The sequence below is a fragment of the Daucus carota genome, chromosome 4 (genome assembly GCF_001625215.2).
Source record: "Daucus carota subsp. sativus chromosome 4, DH1 v3.0, whole genome shotgun sequence".
Classification (NCBI taxonomy): domain Eukaryota; kingdom Viridiplantae; phylum Streptophyta; class Magnoliopsida; order Apiales; family Apiaceae; genus Daucus; species Daucus carota.
This window is the reverse complement of record NC_030384.2, coordinates 31,890,646-31,914,872: the sequence shown is the minus strand read 5'-3', so window position 1 is coordinate 31,914,872 and position 24,227 is coordinate 31,890,646. Positions and strand designations below refer to the sequence as shown.

Genomic DNA, 24,227 nt, shown 5'->3' with positions numbered 1-24,227 from the left:
ATTAGTCATGCATATATTTTACTTTACCCATGGAACGTAAAAAAGAGATAAAATATATATTCATTTTTACTGTGAGTGGCCTGATGCACCAAATGACAAACCCATTGTGGATGGTCTAAGACTCTAAGTCAGGAGAAAAAGGCCTGCCAGAGTGTGAGATGCTCTCTTTATTCATGACATTCTTTGTAAAAGAACTTCCATGGCAGACTTTCTAATGAGTAGATAAAAGCAGAGGAAAAAAACAAATATTTTGTTGTCGTGAAGATAAGATTGTGGAACAGCAAAAGAAAGGTAAAAGCAACTGATGGTGTTTTTACATGCTTTTTAGTTTTACCAGGCCTAATCATAGCATGTCCATCAATCATCATTATAAATTCCTGCTCTTTGGTTGCTAGTTGCAAGTCTTGCCCAAAGTTACTCTTACTTTATACAGTAGTTAATACTTAATACAATGAATGGTGATGATGAGGGAATGTTAGGCTTCCTTTAATATACCAGAGAAATTTCAAATGGACAGCCCAGCTTGAACAAACGATTCTGCAAGTAAAATTCTTTCTAAACCAGCGAAGTATTATTTCAAGTCTAATATCTGAAATTTAATTATGCAAATACAGACTGATTGAAACTTCTTGGTTTGGTTAACAAGAACACAAGATCATCAGGCAGATCTCGACTACCAGCATTGATATAAATAAAACAGGAACCAGATATCACATAAATAGAGACAAGAATGCACATGAAATCTAGGAAGGTGACAACAGTACTGTGTTCCACCTCAGAGTCTCATACAACAGAACTATTTGATCAGCCTTCAGTAGTAGCAGCTGAAGGTGAGAGCGAGTTGCGTGACTCGTCATAATCTTCTCCTAAGGGAGACTGCTCCACCCTGATTTCTTCAATCAGTTTCGCCACTTCTGACATGGAAGGCCTCTTTTCCGGTTGTGTAACAACACAAGCCATCGCCACATGAAGCATTGCAACAAGCTCTTCTTCAATGTTCTTGTACCTCAACAATTCCTGATCAAACACTTCAGCAGTCCACTCATCCCTCACCACTGACTGCACCCATTTAGGAAGATCCACAGCTTGCTCCTCCTCCTCAGCTACAGGATTACCTGAACTTGGAGACGGAAATTTGGATGGAGCTCTTCCTGTGAGCACCTCCAGTAACAAAACACCAAAACTGTAAACATCTGCTTTTTGTGAAAGTCTCTTGACTTCAACTTGCTCAGGTGCCCTATATCCACCCAGCCTTGTTGTAGCATGTACAGGATTCAAAAGCAATGCTAGCCCAAAATCAGATATGCAAGCAACACCATTCTTATCCAGCAAAACATTCGATGATTTCACATTTCCATGAGGAATTCTCGCAGTCTCGTACTCCTCATGAACACGAGCAAGCCCACGAGCAGCTCCCAAGACCAAGCTGACTCTTGTAGTCCAATCTAATGGAATTCTTCCAGGCCCTCGATTCCCTACCATCATCATCAACAATAAAACACAATTCATAAAATTTAAGAACCATAAACAAAACCAAAACAAACAGCAAAGAATAAAGAATTGTCTAAAACATTACTACAGATACCATGAAGTAGATAGTGTAAGCTTCCATTTGGGAGATAATCATAAACAAGAAGCTTCTCTTCTTTAGCATAATAAAAAGCTCTTAGTCTAACAACATTCGCGTGCTTTAGCCTCCCAATAACATCCATATACCGCTCAAACTCTTTCCTCCCACAAGGATTAGCATCTTTCAATCTCTTCACAGCCACAGCAATACCATCATCAAGCACAGCCTTGTAAACAGTCCCCAGACTCCCTTTCCCAAGCATCTCCGCAGAGGCTTTTAACAAATCCTCAAGCTCAAATTGCTTCTTCCTTTCGAAAAACACAAGCTTACTCTTATCAGTAGAATTTGTTCCATCACTATCCCCACCTCCATCACTCGCAAAAACTTTCTTCTCACTCCCATAACTACTCCTCTTCCTCCCACTCTCGCTCCCTAAATTCGAGTCTCTCGAGTATCTTCCACAGTAACAAGCAACTATAATATAGATAACCACTACTATCACAACCGCACTTGCAATCACAATTGCCACTACAGCGCCAGGACTAAGGCCTTTCCGCTTCGATCTTTTACTAGACAATGTCGGAGATGATGCGACAGTCCGATTAGAAGCAGCAGGTGGAGGTACATGAACACTAGAACAATCAGGAAACGGAGAGGCGCCACATAAGCCTTCATTACCGGAAAAACTCTCATTCCCGAATTTTCCGAGAAGATTTTCAGGTATTTGACCGTACAACAAATTATTCGATAAATTAAGCTGCTTAAGCTTCGGAATTGAGTCGAGAGACGAAGGAATTGTACCGGAGAGTTCGTTATTGTCGAGGCGGAGAGTGAGCAACCGAGCTGGAAATTCATCAGGCAGAACTCCGTTTAAATTATTATCAGATAAATCTAACCGCGCAATTCTCCGAAGAGACGAAATTTCCGCCGGAATCTCCCCGGAGAGATCATTATTAGAGAGATACACAAGTTTTAAATTAGTACAATTAGTTAACGCGGAAATAGAGCCATTGAGGCGATTATCAGCGAGATCGAGAAAGCGAAGCTGATCGAGAGAGGCGAGAGAGTCGAGAGAGCCGCGGAGATTGAGAGAGGGGAGTTTAAGAGCAATGACACGGTTGTTCGTGCAGTTGACGCCACGCCAGGAGGCCGAGCAAGCGGTGGAAGTGGATGAAGTGAGGGTCCAGTTGGCGAGAAGTGCGCCGTGTGTGTCGGTGGTGGAGCGGAAGAGAGAGAGAGCGGCGGTGTCATCGGAGAGAGACGAGAGTGGGAGAGAGATGAGGAGAGAGAGGAGAGAGAGGGTGTGAAGAAGGTCCATTGTGTTTTAGAAATTTGGAAAGGTGAGGCGGGAAGAGATTAAGTGAGCTTTTGTTATTTGTTGCTACTGTTTGTGAATAAAGACAATAGCGAGGGGTGAAAGTGAGGCAGTGAGGTCGAGAAATGTGTGAGGCAAGTAAATTCCAAGCTAGGATTTTTGTCTTCAATTTCTTTGCCCCCACCGGGAATTAATTACAGTGATTATTAGCAGAGTAACCGTTGTTGTTTTTCTGTGGATGCCTGATTAATGGTTTTTACTTCCCGCTGGTTTAAAAGATCCGTAGTTGATTAACGGTATTAGTCATATGTTTATTTTTAAAAATTCGTTATCGTTAACGATATTAACTTTCCGCTTTTTTCATACATGTGACATCAGCGATACTAACTTCCCGCTAGTTTTAAATGATCTGTGGTTGATTAACGATATTAACGTTCGACTTATTTTTAAAAATTCGTTGTCGTTAACGGTATTAACTTCCCGCTTCTCTTAAAAATTCGTTATCTTTAACGATATTAACTTCCCGCTTCTTTCATATATGTGACATTAATGATATTAATTATCCGTGTACGTGAGATTACGGATATTAACTTCTCAGTTATTTTTATTTTATAATATTTATAATCATATGAGATATTATCATATTATTTTATCGAAATCACATGGGATCGGAAAATAATTGTTAATTTAGTCGACTTATTACCTTGTCAATTATTATTTAATCGAAAAGGTTAACTCCGTTATTTTTTCTAATCCCCCTCTTAACTACTTTGTGTTTAATTATAAAAAACTTGGGACCCTCCAACTATCATGTTTTCTGGATCGAAGCTTGTGCGGAAGAAAGTTTGTATGACTAGTTACCGTCGAGGCCGGGGCTACCCTGCCTGCAAATATAACTTTCCTTCTGAAATCATTACAAATTATAAATGTTTTGATTTTCCCCTGGTCTGATTTCAATAACTGTATACTCTAAAATTGACATATTCACAAAAGAAAAATATAAGCTCTGTTTAGGAATTAGCGGTTAGCGGATTTAATTAGATGTTTTGACTGAGTGAAATAGAAGTTTTGACTAAGTTGTAAAACTGTTTGGTAAATAATTATTTGATGAGCTTTTTGTGACACATACTTAAACCGCTAACCGAAAAACCTCCTCAAAAGTAGATTTTTCAAAATTAGCTTTTTTATCCAAACTACTATTTCAATTCGCTGACTACCAAACATCAATTTTAGAAGATTCTAGTGGTCAAACCTCTAATTTTACCTCAAACCTCTAACTTCCAAACAGAGCCGTTGTCATTTTACACTGTTCTGATTTCGCTAGTACTTTAAAAATGACATCTTTCGCAAGAGAAAACGTATTCGATCTTAATATAAATTTATTTTGAACGTACTAATTACAACTGGCTTCATCTCAAGAGCACCCCCACTCCACTGGTTTGATTACATGATTGACGATAAGAAAATGGTGGTTGGTTAAATGATAGCTGTTCTCCGCTTTCCCAGATTTTGATTATACATTGGGTAAAAAGCATAACCCTGTCTTTTCTTTTTCACTTTTTCTTTTTATATTTTGGTCGCAACACCAACTTGCACTTACAGAAAAAGCATGTAACAGGTACTATAGTCTCTAGTCTTTACAGTATTTGCTGTCTCATTGAATCCCATGAAACTCAATTTTATTAACTTCATTTTTCAATGTTTTCACCCCAAGTGGATTTGTAACCTCAGACTTTAACTGTTGAACAAAAGTACTTTGTCGGCCATATGTTTCTTCCATTAAAATGAGAACTCCATAGCTCACATGCTTGCTGTAGCAGAAGAACCCACATAATTTGAAAGCGCGATTGGCGTTTAAAACTTAGTACAAATAATGCATCAGTACCTCTCGGGCCAAGTTGACTCTGGATATGTAAAGTGAAAATGCAATTTTAAGTTTCAAACTGCCTAACACAATTCACAGCTCATCCTTACTCTCTATACCAACTTGCACGTAGATAAGAGTCTTCTTCTATATTACAGTTTTTGTCTACAGAAATGAGGGCAACTAACAGGTACATGGGCCAAGGGTGTCCTCTCTGCTGCTTCCATTTCACCTCTTGGAACCAGTTTGATAATATGATGCCATTAAGGTGTGAGATGCTTGCACAAGGCATCAGGCATGTAAAGTTTATTTGCTTCGTACATTCTAGTTGGTTGGGCATGAGCTGCAGCCACTTCCATTCAATTTTACGATCCATCTGAGAGCAAGCTTGTGCCTCCTACCATTAACTACCAAGAAAGTGTATTGAGCTCAAGCACACCCACCTGTACCAGAGGCTGCCTCAGGTTCCACGATAAGTTCTGTACACGTCAGAAGTGTTTTATACTCCTTGCAAGTTCCTGTGACAATTAGAAAGTTAAATGATTTATACACTTTTTTATTACTTAATTTGTAGGAGTTGACAATCATTAACCATCATTCTTTATTAACAGATAATTATAAGTAATAAAGTAATACATAGTAATATAATCTATACTCTATAGCCCTTCTGCCTTTTATGGACCCTTTGCTGTTACAAAAGGTAAGCACCATTATAAAAACATTGACATATCAATCACTAATTAAATTTTCCCGAGGCAATGTCTGGAGAAAATTATTTTAGTGATTAAGCTACCAAGCTAGTAGTGGACTACTTGGAAGCAAAATTAGAAAGGAGTTTGGATTCTTACAGGCAAAACACAAATTTACACAAATTCCAAATTGGATACAGACATACAGTACCTTGATAATACTGCAGCTCGCTGATCTAAGTCTCTTCCAAAGCTTTTCCAAAGACATGACAGTTCAAAAGATTCCACACACTCTCACCTACCCCATTTGATAGGGCATGATAGGCCTGTTTTCCAGCTGCGCGGCGAGCTTCTAAAGCAATGCAATTACTGAAGAGCTCAGTAAGAACTTCACAGAGCTCAATATTTCCAGCAACCTGAAGCATATTTGAACTTCATGCCAAATGCAAAAGACAAAGAACTAGTAACATAAAATCAAATAACCCTTTTTTCGGAAAAAAAATATATACATGACAGTTCTGTCAATTGAAGATATTCTGGTGCATATACATGACAAGGCTTACACTTTTTAGTAAATAGTATGGCCAGCTACAGCAGAAATAGAACAGTATAGTGGAAAGTGGCATTATCTAGCTGGTAGACAAATCTCACATGCTAGAAAACAGATAACTGCTTTAAGTTTGAATCATAAAAATCAATTCAGACAAAGGCAAGAGTTATCTTAATAGAGAAACAATCTAAACTAGATGAGAAGGCATTGAGGGAAAGTTGAAACTTATGACTTATCTGAAGTTGATAGGTAATTTACGCAGGTGATGCTTGCACATTATAGTGGTGATTCGAGAAGTATTACTAGCTCCTACATACCAGCTTAAGACTCAGCAGTCAGCCTGGGACAGCAATACTACTGTTGACAGCAGGGGAGTATATGCTGTCCATAAAGTTGCATCAAACTGATGCTCTCAATTAGGAGAAATATTTGTGCTCAGCAAGACTATTATCTTACATGATAATTAATATTAGGAACTTGTGTACAAAAATGATTATGTGGTGATTTTTGCAAGTTATTAGATTTAAAATAAGAGATTTAAATTAAGTATCAGTAGCAAGAAACAGCTGTTTTCAAATTCAGCATGTTGGGCATAGTTTCCATTCTAGCATAATAAATACAAAAATGATTATGTGGTGATTTTTGCAAGTTATTAGATTTAAAATAAGAGATTAAAGATCAATAAGAAGTTATACACCTGATGAACTGACAACGGATTTATTCGTTGCATTTCTGATACCATGTTCAAGAAGTGGCCAACATGATGACCTGAAAATTAACGATAGTAATAAAATATAAGTAATTTCTTGTATCATGCAGAAAGACGATAAAGGAAATTTTCAGCAAACTTTAACCAGTTAAAACAGCACAGCCAGCAGCAGCAGCTTCTGATATATTGTGGCCACTTAAACCAGGCAAAAGAGAACCCCCAATGAGAGCTATCGGAGTTATTCTGTAAAAGCTTCTCAGTTCACCTACAAACAAAGGAAAAGATCTCTCTATACTGATAAAATACCTCACAAATACTATCGCAATATAACTTTAAATCCACAAAATTTGTGTTTACATCATATTTTATTTAAAATGATAGAGGTTTTCATCTTTCATGACATGTATGTATTAGTCTTGGGCCTCTTGGCACGAAAACATGCAATTACTAAGACCAAGATCAAGTTACAGTCCACCAGTCATTGGCGACATCTAGCTCCACCCTATTTACTGCATATCTCAAAAAGGGCAACCTTACCCTACTTATACTGAGCTAGTGAGCTTTATATCTTTAGCCAATATTGAAATAGGCGATCTGGTTTAAATTAGGTTGTCACCAAAGCAAACCACTTATGGTACGTTGTCAAAAACAAACTTTTCCATGCACATATTTAGGAAAACTAGGATCTGGGGAACATTCACATCTATATTGAGATGCAAAAAGATTGTCAAAAAACTTGTAAAAGATTCCACCCAATACAAAACCAGCATCTATGCAGAACTGCGCAACACATAAAACTGTTTGGCGGTATTTTGAAGAAAAGATTAATTTTAATATATGGAATACGATCAGTAAAAAAAATATTATGTAAAACTTTTCTTGCATATCTAATATTACATACCAGCCACTTATTTTGTACGGAGGTAAGGGGTTATTACAGGGTTGTATACTATGCATAATACTTGGAGCATATTGAAAATAAAGTAAACCCCCTCAAACCATGCTCAAGAAACACAAAGCATCACGCTAAACATGCTGCCCCATAACAGTACCTATACTAAAAGCAACTGAATATAATGTTTCAACTTTATACGGGGTCAAAATTTAAATAAATGGCCTGAAATCTAAGAACGCCAGTGAAAACAGTACCCTCAGTGCAAGGATTGATGTTTAGATTAAAATAATATACGAGTCACCCCAGCAACAAACTGGATTACAGTCTAAATTCTAGACAAATTGAAAATATAATTATATGAAGATGAGCACATACAGCTAACGATAGGAGTAAATACAAACCTAGCGTATCTACCATATAGATATCAGTTTCTGGCAAAAGTTTGTCATGGTTAGACCTTAGTGCAACACTCACCCCATCTTTTTTCCATTCCTGTATCATTGAAGCAGGGTTATATGAGAAGTTCAGATACTATTATAATGCCTATCTGCAATCACATGATATGGTGCATTGTAACAGACTTTTGCAGAATTGTTTTAATAAACATATAACCAGCAGTACTGATACAAATTTATTATCCAGTAGTCAAAAAGGAATATTTCATTCATCAAGTGGAGAAGTGATATTACCATTATTAGGTACTTGTAATGAGGCAATAAACTTCTAAACAAGTGTGTATCCGGGGAGTAATTTGTATCTAATTAGGTTCAACAACTTATCCTTCGTTGAGATAATTAAGATTACTGCAGTGGCATGATGCAGAGAGATTAATTTTTTGGAACAAATAAATAATCCTACATAAATTACAGGCAATTCACCAATTAGTAGCTGAGTTCAACATACGTAAAATATAATTGAAGAAATCGAACACCCAGTGAGATATAGAAGTATAGAACATTCTGCATGGACAAACTTAGAAGCATGTCTGCTATAATGCAGAAAACATGGTAAAAAATTTGATGCCAACAAAGTTTACAGAATTCCCTTGTAAAATTCTAACAAAATCCCTAGATCTGCTCAAGATTTTGGCTATTTAACCCTCATCAACAAACAGAACTAAACACATCCTTTTCTCCTAACACAGGGTTTTTTGAAGTCAAATTACTTCATGGTGTCTTTTAAGTTTTTTCCATTTACAGTAGATTTTAGGTATTATGTGCCTAAAGAAACAGGTAAACTCAAGAATAATAAGGTAAACTCAAGAATAATACCCACTAATTAAAACTTTTGACTACAGGTAAACTCAAGGCTCATACCCACTAATTTAAACTTGAAACTACAGGTAAACTCAAGACTCATGCCCACTAATTTACAATTGTAACTGCAAATATACTTTCCACCATATTAAGCAGATATAAGCACATCTGATAAACTACCAAATGCTCCCTTGTGAAACGCAAGCCGTCTAGGATGAATGACTTAAGCTTGACAAGACATGCTTTACATAAATTATCTCAAGAAAGTAGTGCATCAGAAACAAAAATAATAATTTAGATAGGAAAGGGATTATTGGGAAGTAATGTATAGTAAAAGGTGCACCACAAAGACATATACAGGACTTCAGATGCGGGATTTTGCAGATGCACCAGAATCATACACGTGTAATATCTCGACCAAGCTGTGGACGCCGAGGCACAATAATGGTGATTATATCAGAGTGTATGTTCTTCAACCTCTTGTGAACATCTACAATCACTGGAGATAGATAGATATAATTAGAGGAAAATATGAGAATACAGTACATACCATGGCAAAGAAGTTGCAGAAACTCAAAAATTTAACAGGAAGTAGGTAAAAAATAAAACCACACTCATCGGAATGTTCTGATCATTTCAGCTAATAGATCTTTCTGCATTTTGTACAGCCAACAAAATATGAGTTTCTCAAAGCAGTAAAAAAACTAGTTGTACCTTTTTCTTCTCCCTTGTGTATGGAAGAAGCCATCCAAACAGGTCTATCATCAATTTGTAGCTTCAAATCTTCCAGAATTGCAATGTCAGGATTATAACTCAAAGAATCTTCTACAGCTGAAGAACAAACAGTATGTTCAACTTAATTTATCTAATATGAGGGGAGAAAAAGAGAAAAAACTGCTTAGGCACTAGCAGATGATCAACATAAGAAGTGGATTACAGCACAAAATAAAAGATCATCTTTGGCTACTGAAGTAACGTCATACTGTACAGTAACAGAAATTCAGACAAAATAATTCACCAGCATTTCTATGCAATGGGAATACAATTGTAAAAACTTTTAAGAAAATAGAGTGAACTATGGCATACCAAATTTCAAATCACCAGCAAAACAGATAGAAAGCGGTGGTGCTTGCAGTATCTGAAAATGGACTGCCTGCACGTTGCTCTTTTAACAAATGCAATATAAGCTTCGGTTGTAACATTCATCTGGAGATATAAAAACAGATACATACCAATGGGATAATCAATGAAAATTTTGACAGCATTAGATTCATCATTTGAAGAACTGCGGGTAAAGACCAGTTCCTAAAAGATTTTGGAGACATTCGTGCATTTAATATTGCAAGGGTAATCTGCATATAAGGGCACAAAAATAAAGTGTAAATAAACAAAACAAAAGAACATGTAGGCTGATAATAGGCGAATTTAATCTACAGTTAAATATACTTATGAAGGAAAAAACTTGCTTTTATTGATCATAATTCATTCAAATTACATATAAAGATGTCCAACTACATATGCATGCATATGATTCCCATACAAATACCACATCTATCAACGAGAGATATAAACATACACCATTTCTTGCAGCACTCATAACAAGATTTGGCCAAAGTTCACTCTCCACAAGCAAAAGTGCATTTGGCTTCCAGTAGGCCAAGAAGGAATCTATAGCGACTGGTGTATCAACAGGTGTAAACTGGTTCATACAGAAAATTTGTCAACACTATAGCAAAACAACACAAATACTTTTATGATTGTCAGAAACTCATCTATCCTTTGCTGGATATAGACACGACTGAGGGAGTACAAGCACCGACTAAATCATAATTAATAGCATGAGAAAAACTAGCCAATTGAAAAATATACGTATATGTGAACAAAATTTAGACATTGCTAAGTGGCTAAGATCAAAATTTCCAAGAAACTGTTCAAACCCTTTACCTGATCCACAATCTAACTAGCTACTCCGAACTAAAAACATCACCTTTCCAGTCTGGACATGAACTTATTTGATCAATCCAAATTCCTATCGTACTTCAAATTTTCAGTGCACAAATCCTATTATCCCAACGTTTGATAATACAAAAGTAAAAAAAAACACCCTGCATTTCATAGCTTACCAGTTATCACGACTAAAAAACTGTAAGATTTCCCATCTATCATCAATTCCCCTAAACATATCCCTACCTCCTACTCAAAGACTCTGACTAGTAGCATTCTTAACCAGAAAGAGCATTTTCTTATTCTTCCTCAATAACAGAGTTTGTAATTTGTACTCAACTTCAAATCTATTTGACTGATCAACTTTATATCAATTTTACAAGGCCTGCTTCATATCAGGAGTCAACAACGTATTGAATTACCATCACCACAATAATTAAGGGTAAATAAGCTAATGCATCACTATACTCAGTTGAATCACTCACCCAAAAAAGGTTTCAGTCAAATACTTGAATAAGTAAAACAATTCAATTCGATTTCAGTCGTTAGTCCCGTTAAATAAACTAACGGTAAGTATATGTGAAAGGTGACATGGCTGATCCAATCTCACATCTGTTATCTTCATTTAACCCATCCATATGTTAAACCCAATTTCCCTTCAATCAGGATTCTTAATTAAAAGCACATTATCTTCTCACCCTCCCCTCTTCAAAATCTCTCCAACGCTACTCATCTTCCCTTCTTTCTCGAGTCCTAAAACTGTCTCTTCCAAACCCTTCAGTTACATTTAGGGCAAAGTAAGTTCCAAGTTTATTTGCCTTCGAACCAAGCAGGTCGTGTTGGAGATTTTGTAGTAACGTTGTAGTGATGTTTCTGCTAATTCTGGTGACTGGGTTCTACAAGTTTGGGTTGAGTTATATGAAGAACATGTTGTTTTAAATTTCAAATTGGTCTGGGCTGAATTCCGCAATGGCGAGGTTGCTTATTTAAGAGTTGAAGCTAAACCCAAGAAACAGCACTCCTTGAAGACGTGATGAGGTAAGAACTGTTGTCTGACAGATGGATATTTAGCAATTTGCTTTAGGTTCTTGGTGATTTTTTTAGTAAGAATTTAATTCTAATAATTAGGGTTCTTAGTCATTTGTTTTGGGTTAGAATTGAATTTGAAAATTCTTGGATCTTGATATATAGTTTGAAAGAAAGTGAATTTATTGAATTAAGGTTCTTGTTGGGGAATAAGTGAATTTTTTTTGGAGGAGAATAATTGGATTTGAGTAATTAGTATTTTTGAATTAAATTTTGTATTGTTTTGACAGCTTGCCTACATGGATGATGATATAGCACGTGCTAGTCACAGAGGTTCACATGGATAACTAGTTGGCAACTGAGGTGTCAACGGCTAATAGACTTCCATTAAAGTCGAAGCAATTTTAACAACAGTGAAATATTTTTTATGTATGATGACTACATTGTAAATTAGTAATCTGTCGGAAAACTTTTTTGGGCTGGTGATTCAACTGAAATTTCATGACTATTATAGTGATGAATTAGCTCAATTACCCCCAATAATTAATAGGAAATAAGATATTTTCCAGATGTTATTTAATTTTCAGGTACTAGTATATGACATGATGGACAACTTTGCTCCAACTTAGTAACTTGTACAGATTTAAGAACAATGAGACTGTATGTACCATGTACAAAATTCAAACTATGATTGATAGCATGGTCTAAAATGAACTTCATATAAAATAATACCTGATATATGACCTCAGATGGAAGAAGATGCTTTAGTACCTCACTGCAAATATAAGTTTTAAGATTAGGAAACAATATAATTTCATTTTTTGATATACAGTAAAAATCCCATAACAACTTCTGACATATTTAACAAGTAGCATGCCTATGTATGTTTTGCATGCAGTAAAGTTGCTAACTTAGTGCATTAGACAATTGATTATATTTTCAAGCTACTATATCTATCTACAGTTTATGTAATGTCTTGTAAAACAAAGAGAAAGGACTATATAAAATTATATTCAGAACACAAAGGCCTAAAAGAGCCAAATGATTAATCCCTGTACTATTTTTGTCCATCTTCTGACAATTTCAGTCCTACACTCTTTTATTCTCTTGGGGATGCATCTAACACTGGAAGAGTTGAGTATAACTATTACAAGTTGTCTTGCTATCAGAGAAATATAACATTCCTAAAACCAGCAAACCATAGAAATGGAATGTAGGAACATTAATAATTTTAAGATATATCTGGCATGTTTTACACTGCATTATGATGAAATGACTTCCTACCTAAACTCTGGGCAAGTCGATCACTTTTCAAAAAAAAAAAAAAAGAAAAAGATTAAAGGCCCCTGCCATTTTATGGAGTTCTCTTATAATTTATATCATTCCAGCATCCATTGTATGTTTGAAGGAGTATAATATAGAAAGAAGTTGCTTTCAGATTCACAGCAACAACCTTCCATCACAAAGCTACCTCATAACATAACCCCCCCCCCCCCCCCCCAAATGAGTCCTAGATTTTAGCAATTATATGTTTCCATCACGCAGTGAATATATATTGCCTGTCCCCCCAAAGCAGGACCACCATCAAAGTAGCATCAAGATACAGTGTTATAAAGTTGTAGAGCCTTCATGACACTAAAGGTCAATATCACACTCTCATATATAAAGCGACATAATGATATCTAGGAAAGCACGATGATAACACAATTATCACGTCCTATTCATAAATTATGTTCCCTTCCCCTTTTAATATCATTGTTAGTTACAACGTACATATATGTCAATTTCTTGAAAGTGCTCATAGTAGCGACTAAAATTTGTAGCAATGAATGGTCCCTCTGGTATTCTTACTAGAACAGAACTACAACTGAACACTTACCACTCAATTATTTTGTAGGTACACTTGATTGTAAATTATAAAAATATACATAATCATATGTAATTCCTAAGAAATTAGATGGCACTCGTAAGAAATAGACAATGATAACAGAGTTCATTTGCTAATGAGAGTTACTGTGTCTTTAAAACACTAAACCGAGGCCTCCACTGCAAGACCTACTAGTACTTTATCTATGATACATAAGACCAATAAACATGACTCTTGTACTAGCATAAGATAACTAATGACAAGGATGATAAGCAACTACTGTTGACATAGTTCAGACTTACTTTAATTGCCATTAATAGGACAAACCCAATTACCCATAACATGTTACACATGTCAAACTTTTTCATTGTTCGTAATCCCATCCTGAAGTAAAAATAACCTGGTTATTGATTAAAAATATATGGATAAGAAAGTATACCATAGTAAGTATGATTTATAGTACTCCGCTCTTTCCTGATAACTTAGTTTTTGGAACAAAATTTTTATATTATCCCAAGAAAGGGCCTTCCAAGTCCTCTCAACAACAGGACCACTACTCAAATAAACTACTCAAATAAAGTATACATTATGTACTCCAATGCTTATTAATTTTCTGCACTTAGGGGGCCATATACGTGCCCCCAAAGATAGGTTCAGGGTCCTCGTTATGAGTTATCCTGGTTCAGAGTTCTTGCTACCGATATTTTCCAAGTGCAGTCAAACCTCGCCTTACCCGTCTCCAAGCTGAATGTTTCAAACAATATTAGTTTTACAAGATCAATGGTACAGCACGTCATATATATATTTTATATATTCACAAAACAAATGATTAATAGAATAGAATAGTATAACTAAAGAGCAACTAAAGAATTTTTAACACAAATAAAATAAATATATATTTTTGTTAAATATGTAAACTCTTTGTGCTTTTTGTTAAAGATGATTAAATATCACTTTTTCTTTACATTGATTTATGTCTAGTTTTGCATTTTGTTAAGTTGTATTTAGGTTGCAAATAACTTGTTAGTATACCTGATTTGGTACTTACTGATGATATAATTTCTCAGATATATGCATGTATCAAAATTTCTGCAACTGTGCATATAGCTTGAGAAGGCAGGCGCCTCATGTCTTGGCTCTAGAAAGACTTACACCTGACTTAGGAGGGTCCTATGCCTCGGTCCGCCTTTAGCCTTATATAACACCGACAAGGTAGATTCAACCCGATTTCTTTCATGGCCGGGGTCTGCTTATCAGTGTGATTATAAATGATCATTTTAGATTTTCCTGTCAGTACGACCTAAAAGCAGATGGAGGTGGTGTCCATGGTGAATAGTCAAAGTATTGTCGTAATAAGGGTCATTTTAATAGAATAAAGAAGTAAGACGTGAAGGATACAGATTAATAACTTAGTGCACTACACACATGGTTCCTTCTCCCTAGCCAGTATATTTAGCTACAATTTGTGCCATGTCTAAGTTTAAACGGAAGTCTTAAGATAGTAATGCACATGCAGTATTAGAATCTGAAATGTTATAGAAAACGGATTATAGAATTATATACAGAAGACAAACATATGCCTCTAAATACCAATGAGTTCATCCTTGTATTATTTACTCCATCTTCCAACAATTTTAGTCCCAACTCGTTTGATTAACTCCGGCATACATTTTATCGCTGGAAAGTGGCATACAGTATGGAGTTACCATACTGTCCCAGAAATATGCATTTTCTATACCAGCAAAATCATAGAACCAGTCTTGTAGAAATATTATAACTTTCGGACTGATAACTTTGTTAACAATTTTTGGACGAATACATTTAGTGGGCCAATTGCAGCCTGATACCTTTGCTCACATATCAATTCAATCAATATTTACAATTAATCTAATTTGCCTGTTGTCCATAGAGGACCCACCAATTTTTTGAAATTCACTTATATTTTGCAGTACATTCCATTATTCCCTGTATGTTCCAGGGGATTGGACACCAACAGGAGACGTTGTTTTCAAATTCATAGTAACAATCACCAATCACAATTCTGTAACTTACAACTCACAAGCAACCTTGCTATAGTCTTCCCTCCCTGGTGTATCCAAGATTTGGCACTTAGATAATGGTTTCATCGCCTGTCCCCCAAAGCAGGACCACAATTAAAGTAGCACCAAGGTATTATAATGTTTTATAACATTGATGACATATCCAAAAGTCACCATCACCTGATTGTATTCCATCCTAAGTAGATACATACTCAGCTATATAGTAAACTAATGAAATCAATGCAAGAATGCTCTTAAAACTATTTTTACATCCTATTCATGTTCCCTCCTCTAATTAAATTCATTAATAATATATGATACCATATACAGGTCAATTTCTTTGACCTACTTGTAGCAGGGACCATATACTCAGCCAAAATGGACCTTCATGAAATCTTCTTGATGAGAAGCACAGGACCACTAATCAACAATTATTAATTGAAATTTCCTTGAAGCACGGTAGTTGTACATTTATGCACTTAATTATCAGAATATACATAATCACATGTAATTCTTAGAAAATAGATGCCACTTAAATGAACTAGACAATTATTGAAAGATCACACACAACCCACGGAATTGTATACAATCAGAATATCACAAAAAAAAAAAAGAAGAAGAAGAAGAATAGTCTTTGTTAATTAAATGCGAGCACTGCTGCAACTATAAAACACTATGGGGAGGCCTCCACCATAACACTACTATGAAATATACCATGTGCACTAGAATAATATACAAGGCTCGCAGGCAAAGATGCATTAAAAAGTTATTAAAAGGATGAGGATGAGCAACTATTGTGAACAAAATTCAGACTTAATTCAATTGCCTTAGAGCATTTCTCTGGCAGATGACAGATGTTAAACATCTACATTATTCATAGTCACAAGGAAATGCAAGTAGACCCACCGCGGCACCGTCACCAAATAATTATAATGAAAAGTTCTAATCTCCATCTTCTCTTGATTACTTCATTTCTGGGACCAAATTCTAAAATTATCCAAGAAAGGGCCTCACGGATCCTCTTAAGTAAACAATAGGACCACCAGGTCCACAACTCAAATCAAAAAAACAGATGATTGCCTTATAATATATGAATAGAAAGCACTTCTGATGGTGAGTTTATTTTCTTTAACAATATCAAATGAAAGGACAATTATCAAATTATATCATATGCAAGACTTCCAAGTCATAGGACAGATTCAAATCTAATAAAAAGATAAAAATAAACAGATAAAATCACAATGACACTCACATACTAAAGGCCAAATAGAAAACCACCAACAGATTGCACAAATAATTCAAACCGAAAAACGATAATATAATTGTTGCTCACAATGCAGATAGAGTGGTTGTGGTCAACAAAACCGTAACATCAGGTCTCCGCTGCACGCAACGCTTGATCACAGGCAATGCCGCCAGACCTTCACCTAGGTATACATCAATTACATAATAACATCAGCATCACAATTCACAACAACGTAAAAATAACAGACCAATCATCAATGAAAAATATAAAAAAGATGTTAGAAAATGATACCTAAAGAGACAGCGTGGAACCAAAAGAGGGGACCAGGAGGACGAGGAAGAGAAGGAAGACCAAGACGCTCACGCCATCGGAGTGGGTGCTCGATGCCTCGGAATCTACGAAAGCGGAGATGAAGGTGTATGAGTGGAGACAAACAGTGGCTAAGACTTCTGTATAGTGTGTATACTAAGTAACCAGCTCTGTGTCTCCCCATTTTCAGACTCACTTCAACTCCTGTTCTGTCTTAAACCCAGGGGTTCTGTTCTGTTTGGGAAGACGTTTACCAAACAAGCGTGCACTGTTACTTATTTTCTTTTTAGTAATCTGAGGTGCAAATAAAATTACTTCTATATATTATTTAAAAAAAAAAATCTGAATAATGATTTAACATTTATATTTTTATTAAGATAAAAAATTAAAAGATAATATTTAGAATCATGTTTTTTCTGCATCTTAACTTACGTGCACAAAGCCAAAACAACACTTATTTTGAAACGGATGGAGTATTAATCTGTACTAAAAAAGACGGTTTAATTCGATGATTAATCGAATTCACTTTCTGGCAAAATAAAAAAAGTTATCTGATTAATTTTAATTTATTTTTTTATTTCTTAATTTTATAGTTTAAGTCTGATTTCTGTTTTTAGAAACACTGACTACAAAAATAAAAAAGTTTTTTTCTTTTTTCTTTTACTATTGGCATCATTTGAAACGTTTTTAATATTTATACTTTGCACCTTTTGGTTTGACCTTAATTTACTTGATCCATCAATTGGGTAAAAGTCCAGTATAACATATTTTTGTGGAAGTGTGCCCAAAATAACCACGGACAGAAATTATGTCCAAACTAATCATACAAATACACATTTGAAATATGCGTGGAAAAGGATATATATATTCAACGTACTTAATGATATTTGTCCAAAATTTTCTTCAAACATGCGCATAGTAGAATGCGTATTTAGCATCTATATCCAGTGAAAATATGCAATACGCATACCTGAGATGCGAGTTTCTAGACACTGCATAATGAAAATGCGAATTTCGAAATATAAATGATGAAGACTGATGTACAAACCCAGTAGCCAGCAACTAATCCATATGTCTCTCTTGCTTTATATCCACTATTTGTATATACATACATAGATTCTCTTCTTTATCCATATTATTCAAACTCAAGCATTTAATTTATAATATCTTTACTTCGATAACAAATATAATTGAAGAAACTGAAAAGGGCTTTTGAGTGAAATTTGGGGTTAATAATCGAAGAAAAGATAGAGAAAACTTATATAGGTGATGTTGATGAAAGGTGTGTAAATCATGATTGCACGAATATTTTGAGCGGTTAAACTGTGAGAATAGATAGGGATCAAACTTCACACACGCATGTTCTATTTGCGTGTTTTAATGGGTAAATAGAATACTCTGAAAATCAAGTGATATATTGGGCAACTATCTACTAAAATTATAATATTTCGGGCATTTTCTCTCACGAATTTATATATGAATTTTTCTGGGAAGTTAGAAATTTACAGAAAGAAATTACAAGATTTAGATCAAATTAGAATTTTGAATTGATGAAAGTTGATAAATTATATTCCCTCCGTCCCAAACTATAGTAATCAAATTTTTACAAAATATTAAAATTTATTTAACTATTATTTTAGAAAATAGAATATTATGTTTTAAAATAATCTAGAGTATTTCTCAATGGTTAAATTTTTATCTTAATTATATATAAATTTTAATTATAATATAATCAATTTAATTAGTCAAAATTAAAAGCTAGGGGACGACTAAATTATAACTTAGCAAATTTTTAGATTTACCTGATTATTATATGTATGTTTAGAATATAGAAATTAGTTTGAAAGTTATTCATCAAAATTTTTGTTAAAATTATTTTTTAATACAACCGGTCAAAATATTTAATTTAAACAATCAATTAAAATGAGTCATTCAAGCGGACTATATATGACTATAAATCTGATGCCGCCACTAATTGTTAATAGAGTAGTGCTAAGTGCACATAATTGTGTACATAATTTTTGTACATAATGATGTGACAAGTGATTTGGTGGGTTTTAATTGGGTTGTTGATGTAAATGCGGGGGCCTATTCCAATTAAAACTCACCACATATCATTATGTACATGTTTTTGTATACAATTATGTGCACCAAGCACTTTCCTTGTTAATAACCGTGGCCCCTGACCTTCATATTTATCAATTTAATCACATGTTTGAATGATTTGATTATTTCACATAAAAACTTAATCATATTATAATTTTGTTGCTGGGAAAAAGTTGTGTTTGCCAGGCCAGGTATCAGTGTTTGAGGCTGAAGCCATTGGTGTCGTCGAAGCTCTGTCATGGATTCTTTCTTGACCTCAACAACGCACGGTGATAGAAACAGACCCTCTCCGCACAGTCCATCCCGTCAACAGAACTGAAGCAATTCGACTGGAAGTTGGTAACGTCATTGAGAATTGTGGACAACATCTTAAAACATTCTCAGGCATCTCTATTACTTTTGTTCGAAAGCCGGCAAATAAGATAACTCATGAAATGACTAAGTATTTTTATTTTTTACGTTGCTACAATATTTTTACATCTCCTCCCAGGTCTTTGTTGGAGACTCTTATGTTCGATATCTCTCGGTGAAAAAACTGCGTTCTTGTTTAAAAAAAAAATAAAAAAGCAACCCAATCTATAAAATCTGACTAAACTGAAACAAATAAATATTAAAATATCAAATCAAGGGCCTTATAAAATATACAACTGTTTTAGTGATTACATTTGTGACATCATGATGCATGAAATATTAGAATCTTAAAACTAGATTATATATTCGGGTGCATAATATAATATTTTTGATAAAAATTTATTTATAATCAACTATCCATCCTGGGATGCTATACAGAAAAATTGAATGGATAACAGCAGTAAAAATATCTAAAACCTCTGATCCATTACAGAATTGTTTCAGTCCAGTGAAATTGTGGGGAGTGGATAGCAGTCGACCTGGTATGAGAAGAACTTTTTGATTATATAATATAGGACAAGAATTTAATCAATGGAAACTAATACTGCGTTTCCTTGCAAAATGTGTCTATCAACTTGCCAATAATAAACGCAATATGACAAACAAGATAAAACTTGAAGGTACTAATTCATAAACTTTTGCCATATAAAATTTAATAAAGAAAAACAAAAAGGCACATTATTAATCAGAGTTACGACAAACAAAGAAAAAGATACCAAATTGTGTTTAATTAAGTTATAATATTATATAATGCAGAGCGTGTCATTACTGGGATCACATGCATTAATTAATTACTCAATCAGGTTTAAGCACACCTATAAATAATTAGTGAATGGGTTGGACATAAGGCACTCCTGGTAAGACAAACAGCTTAATCACACAGAATCTCAACTAATTAGCTGGATACGGTCTGAAGAAAAATACTGTAATCATCAACCACCTGAAGGTAATATACAGAGTCCCTTGAACAAGCTTGTTTTTCATTGGTAGGTGATGTACTAATTAAATCTCTCTATTTGGTTATGCATGTTCAAAATGAAGAATAAAAGCTTCAAGAGACAACAGATAGCGGGGAGCTTGCACTAGATATATGATTGCAGGTAAATGAGTTGACTGTTGACCTGAGTTACCGTAACAAGTTACATTTTCTTTGTGTCGACTATATACAATTATGCATGCAGTGATACAGTTACAGTACTACTGCTATTACTCCCTCTCCCCGGAACGGTGCAAGTATGAAATTTAGCAAGGAGTATTGCTTGTGATATGTTAAAACCAAAGTCAATTATTGCAAGTGTACAAGATGTAGCACATTTTATTATAGTAAATGGTGGTGCATGGATATAGCATACCACAAGTTACAAGTATAGTTAAGGACGAATATATAGTAAGCAGCACGGTCATATGTCCTCCTTTTTTGACATTTTACTAACAACATAAATTTTATAAAATTATAAAAATGCTTCCAAAATTTTTGAATATATATATATCAATAATTTTTAAAAATTTGTTTGATATTTCTGGAAATTAGCGTACTAAATCTGTCCCGAACATAGGAGGATCCATTAAAACTGGATTATTTTTAGAGGAAATTACCAATATATTCCTAAAAATTCCAGGTCAATTTGATAAAAAAAATTCTTATGTTCCCGTGCTTCTTTCTAGATTGGCTTGGACTCTAGAATATTACAAGTCTAAGTGGTGTGCGTCGGTTTCTTCCTATATTTTATGATATATGATATTCGAACAACCAAGGTCATGAGTTGATGTTTAAGGCCAATAAAATCTAAAGAGTATATATATTTTAGAAGATCTTACGAATCATAGAGCTTCATCACTGATTAAAGTTTAGCTACTAATATCGCTTTTGTTCTCTCTGTATATTATATAAATCACAATATATTTATGTAGAAATACAGGATATGGACGTTGAGCTGCTAGTTCTAGCATTAGTGGTAATGGTACTATGGTCATTATGGGCTGCTGTCCTCAAACTCCACCACGTTTCCGCGAAAGCGTCACCTCCGGGACCGAGGCGCTGGCCCCTAGTCGGAAACCTCCTTCAATTGGGCTACGGTTTCGCACCGCACGAGTCATTTGCCAAATTGGCTCGCAAACACGGTCCCGTGATGACCCTAAGCCTCGGGTCCATGAACACAGTTGTTATTTCATCAAACGAGGCGGCTCGTGAGATGTTCAAGCACCACGACGTGGTTCTGGCTGGGAGAAAAATATACGAGTCCATGAAAGGAGATTTCGGAAATGAAGGCTCCCTCATCACGGCTCAATATGGCCCCCACTGGCGCATGCTCAGACGGCTCTGCAGCAAGGAGTTCTTCTCGTCCACTAGCCTTGACGCTATGCATCATGTTCGCAGAAGATGTATTGACCACATGGTGCGGTTTATTGAAGAGGCGGGAGGCGCGGGCACGAAGGCTGTGGATGTTCGGAGGTTTTTCTTCTTGATGACTTTCAACTTGGTGGGGAACTTTCTGTTTTCGAAGGATCTTTTGGGCCCGAAATCGGAGACAGGGGAGCAATTCTACTACCACGCGGGTAAAGTGATGGAGTTTGCGGGAAAGCCTAATGTGGCTGATTTTTTCCCTGTGTTGAGACGGCTTGATCCTCAGGGGATTAGGAGGAAAACGCAGTATCATGTGAATCAAGCGTTTGAAATTGCTGGAGGATTTTTGAAAGATCGGCTCAATGAAAATAAAGAGGTTTTTGTAGAAAAGAAAAACGACTTCTTGGATGTTCTCTTGGACTATAATGGTGATGGTGTTGAAGGGCCTCTTAAATTCTCCCCAACCACAATCAATGTTATTGTGTTTGTAAGTTTCTTACCAACTAATATATACATGAAAGTGCTTCAGGCACGAAATTGGGTACAAAATCATAAAACGATTAATTTTTCGTCCAGGAAATGTTCACAGCTGGAACCGACACGACGACAAGCACGTTGGAGTGGGCAATGGCCGAGCTTCTTCACAATCCAACAATACTAGAAAAGGTCCAAAAAGAGCTGAGAGCTCTTACTGTCCATCCTCCTAACACGAATCCTACTGAGAGAGATTTCGAAAAACTTCCATACCTACAAGCAGTAATCAAAGAGACTCTGAGGCTCCACCCTCCACTCCCATTTCTTGTTCCCCACAAGGCCATGGACTCTTGCAACATGCTAGGCTATCACATCGCAAAAGAAGCACAAGTGCTTGTAAACGTATGGGCGATCGGACGTGACCCGAATACGTGGATTGATCCTCTGGAATTCAAACCCGAGAGGTTCCTTGATCCCAAAATGCAGCAGGTAGATTATAAAGGACAAAATTTCGAGTTTTTACCGTTTGGGTCAGGGCGGAGAATGTGTCCAGCAATTCCACTAGCCTCTCGGCTTCTCCCCTTGGCTTTGGGCTCTGTCTTGCTTGCATTTGATTGGATTTTAGAGGATGGGATCAAAGCAGGAGACATGGACATGAGTGAACGAATGGGAATCACCCTCAGAAAAGCAGTTCCAGTGAAAGCAATACCGGTTCCATATATATCTTCGTAAATTTACCAAGTCTGATTTCTGTATATATGGGTGTAAATTATTGTGATCGAGAAAAGGATACAAATGATGTGTGTAGTACTGTAGTTTGTGAAATCTGCTTACATTTCTTTTGATTTGAAACATACATGTAATTAATTTTAAATGTGCATGTGAGAGATCTTAAGCTTGTTCCATCTTTTTCCAACCGTACCACTTCGCGCTAAAGTGCTAATTTATCACACGATTAAAAATGCTATTTTAAACAGCTACTGAATTTCCTACGGGGTGTATTCGATTGAGATTTTAATGGATTGTTTTTAGTCTGTAGATTTTAATGGATTGTATGGGATTTTGATTTTTTGCAAATTCTTCATAAAATGTCGCAGAGTTGATAGGATTTAGGTACAATACTTCAAAATCCCATTGATTTTGGTGGGATTTCAAAAAACTTAAAATACACTGAAGAATGCCACAAAATCCATCATTTTATGAAATGAAAAAAAATCCATCAGTATTTGAATACCATCAGATTTTAATGGATCTTAAACAATCTCAATTGAATACCATCGGATTTTAAAGCATAATTTAAAATCTCAATTGAATACCACCGGATTTTGTAGCATAATTTGAAATCCCAATTGAATACCTCAAGATTTTAATGGATTTCAAACAATCCCAATCGAATACTCTCGGATTTCATGAATGCAAAAAAATGTTTTAAAATCCCAATCCAATACACCCCTCTCAAACCTAGATTTAACATGTTTCAGAGGCGTTAAGCCTATTTTTCCTACCAGAAAAATTTGAATATTGAGATAAAAGAAAAAATAAAATATATGCAAAATAGTTCATTTACGTATTTGGAATAATGGATAATAATTTTTTATTATTGTTCTCGCTTA

At 35.3% G+C, this 24,227-nt stretch overlaps 3 protein-coding genes across 6 annotated transcripts; 1 reads left to right on the top strand and 2 right to left on the bottom strand.

Annotated features, from left to right (window-relative positions):
• Positions 1-658: 658 nt before the first annotated feature.
• On the bottom strand, positions 659-3,040 carry LOC108219550 (leucine-rich repeat receptor-like protein kinase PXC1). Its single transcript, XM_017393050.2, has 2 exons — positions 1,586-3,040; positions 659-1,475 (listed from the first exon to the last, which is right to left on the bottom strand). The coding sequence occupies exons 1-2, from the start codon at positions 2,886-2,888 to the stop codon at positions 805-807; spliced, it is 1,974 nt and encodes a 657-aa protein (XP_017248539.1). The 5' UTR covers positions 2,889-3,040; the 3' UTR covers positions 659-804.
• A 1,661-nt stretch (positions 3,041-4,701) lies between these two features.
• On the bottom strand, positions 4,702-17,541 carry LOC108215596 (probable 3-deoxy-D-manno-octulosonic acid transferase, mitochondrial). 3 transcript variants are annotated; one of them, XM_017388102.2, is made up of 13 exons: positions 17,262-17,540; positions 17,058-17,151; positions 12,551-12,593; positions 10,425-10,547; positions 10,081-10,200; positions 9,935-10,013; positions 9,563-9,679; positions 9,250-9,347; positions 7,994-8,084; positions 6,843-6,962; positions 6,686-6,756; positions 5,650-5,854; positions 4,702-5,267 (listed from the first exon to the last, which is right to left on the bottom strand). In XM_017388102.2, the coding sequence occupies exons 1-12, from the start codon at positions 17,461-17,463 to the stop codon at positions 5,675-5,677; spliced, it is 1,338 nt and encodes a 445-aa protein (XP_017243591.1). In that variant the 5' UTR covers positions 17,464-17,540; the 3' UTR covers positions 4,702-5,267; positions 5,650-5,674. The 3 variants fall into 3 exon arrangements, with proteins under 3 accessions (XP_017243591.1, XP_017243592.1, XP_017243593.1); XM_017388103.2 differs by having other exon boundaries at positions 9,935-10,001; XM_017388104.2 differs by lacking the exons at positions 4,702-5,267; positions 5,650-5,854 and adding an exon at positions 6,074-6,369 and having other exon boundaries at positions 17,262-17,541.
• Positions 17,542-20,632: 3,091 nt separating this feature from the next.
• On the top strand, positions 20,633-23,517 carry LOC108218169 (iridoid oxidase). Of its 2 annotated transcripts, none has more exons than XM_064091166.1 (4): positions 20,633-20,742; positions 20,838-20,896; positions 21,716-22,627; positions 22,717-23,517. In XM_064091166.1, exons 3-4 carry the CDS (start codon positions 21,719-21,721, stop codon positions 23,344-23,346), a joined length of 1,539 nt encoding a protein of 512 aa, XP_063947236.1. In that variant the 5' UTR covers positions 20,633-20,742; positions 20,838-20,896; positions 21,716-21,718; the 3' UTR covers positions 23,347-23,517. The 2 variants fall into 2 exon arrangements, with proteins under 2 accessions (XP_063947236.1, XP_017246578.2); XM_017391089.2 differs by having other exon boundaries at positions 21,708-22,627.
• The last annotated feature ends 710 nt before the right edge of the window (positions 23,518-24,227 follow it).

Excerpts from the sequence above, each read along its gene's own strand:
- LOC108219550 (XM_017393050.2), bottom strand. The coding sequence starts at position 2,888 with ATGGACCTTCTTCACACCCTCTCTCTCCTCTCTCTCCTCATCTCTCTC. Across the intron at positions 1,476-1,585 it reads CTTACACTATCTACTTCATG|GGAATCGAGGGCCTGGAAGA; the intron begins GTATCTGTAGTA and ends TGATGATGGTAG.
- LOC108218169 (XM_017391089.2), top strand. Across the intron at positions 22,628-22,716 it reads CAATCAATGTTATTGTGTTT|GAAATGTTCACAGCTGGAAC; the intron begins GTAAGTTTCTTA and ends TTTTTCGTCCAG.
- LOC108215596 (XM_017388102.2), bottom strand. The coding sequence starts at position 17,463 with ATGGGGAGACACAGAGCTGGTTACTTAGTATACACACTATACAGAAGT. Across the intron at positions 10,014-10,080 it reads TTTCATTGATTATCCCATTG|AGCAACGTGCAGGCAGTCCA; the intron begins GTATGTATCTGT and ends ATTTGTTAAAAG. Across the intron at positions 6,757-6,842 it reads TGGCTGTGCTGTTTTAACTG|GTCATCATGTTGGCCACTTC; the intron begins GTTAAAGTTTGC and ends GTTAATTTTCAG.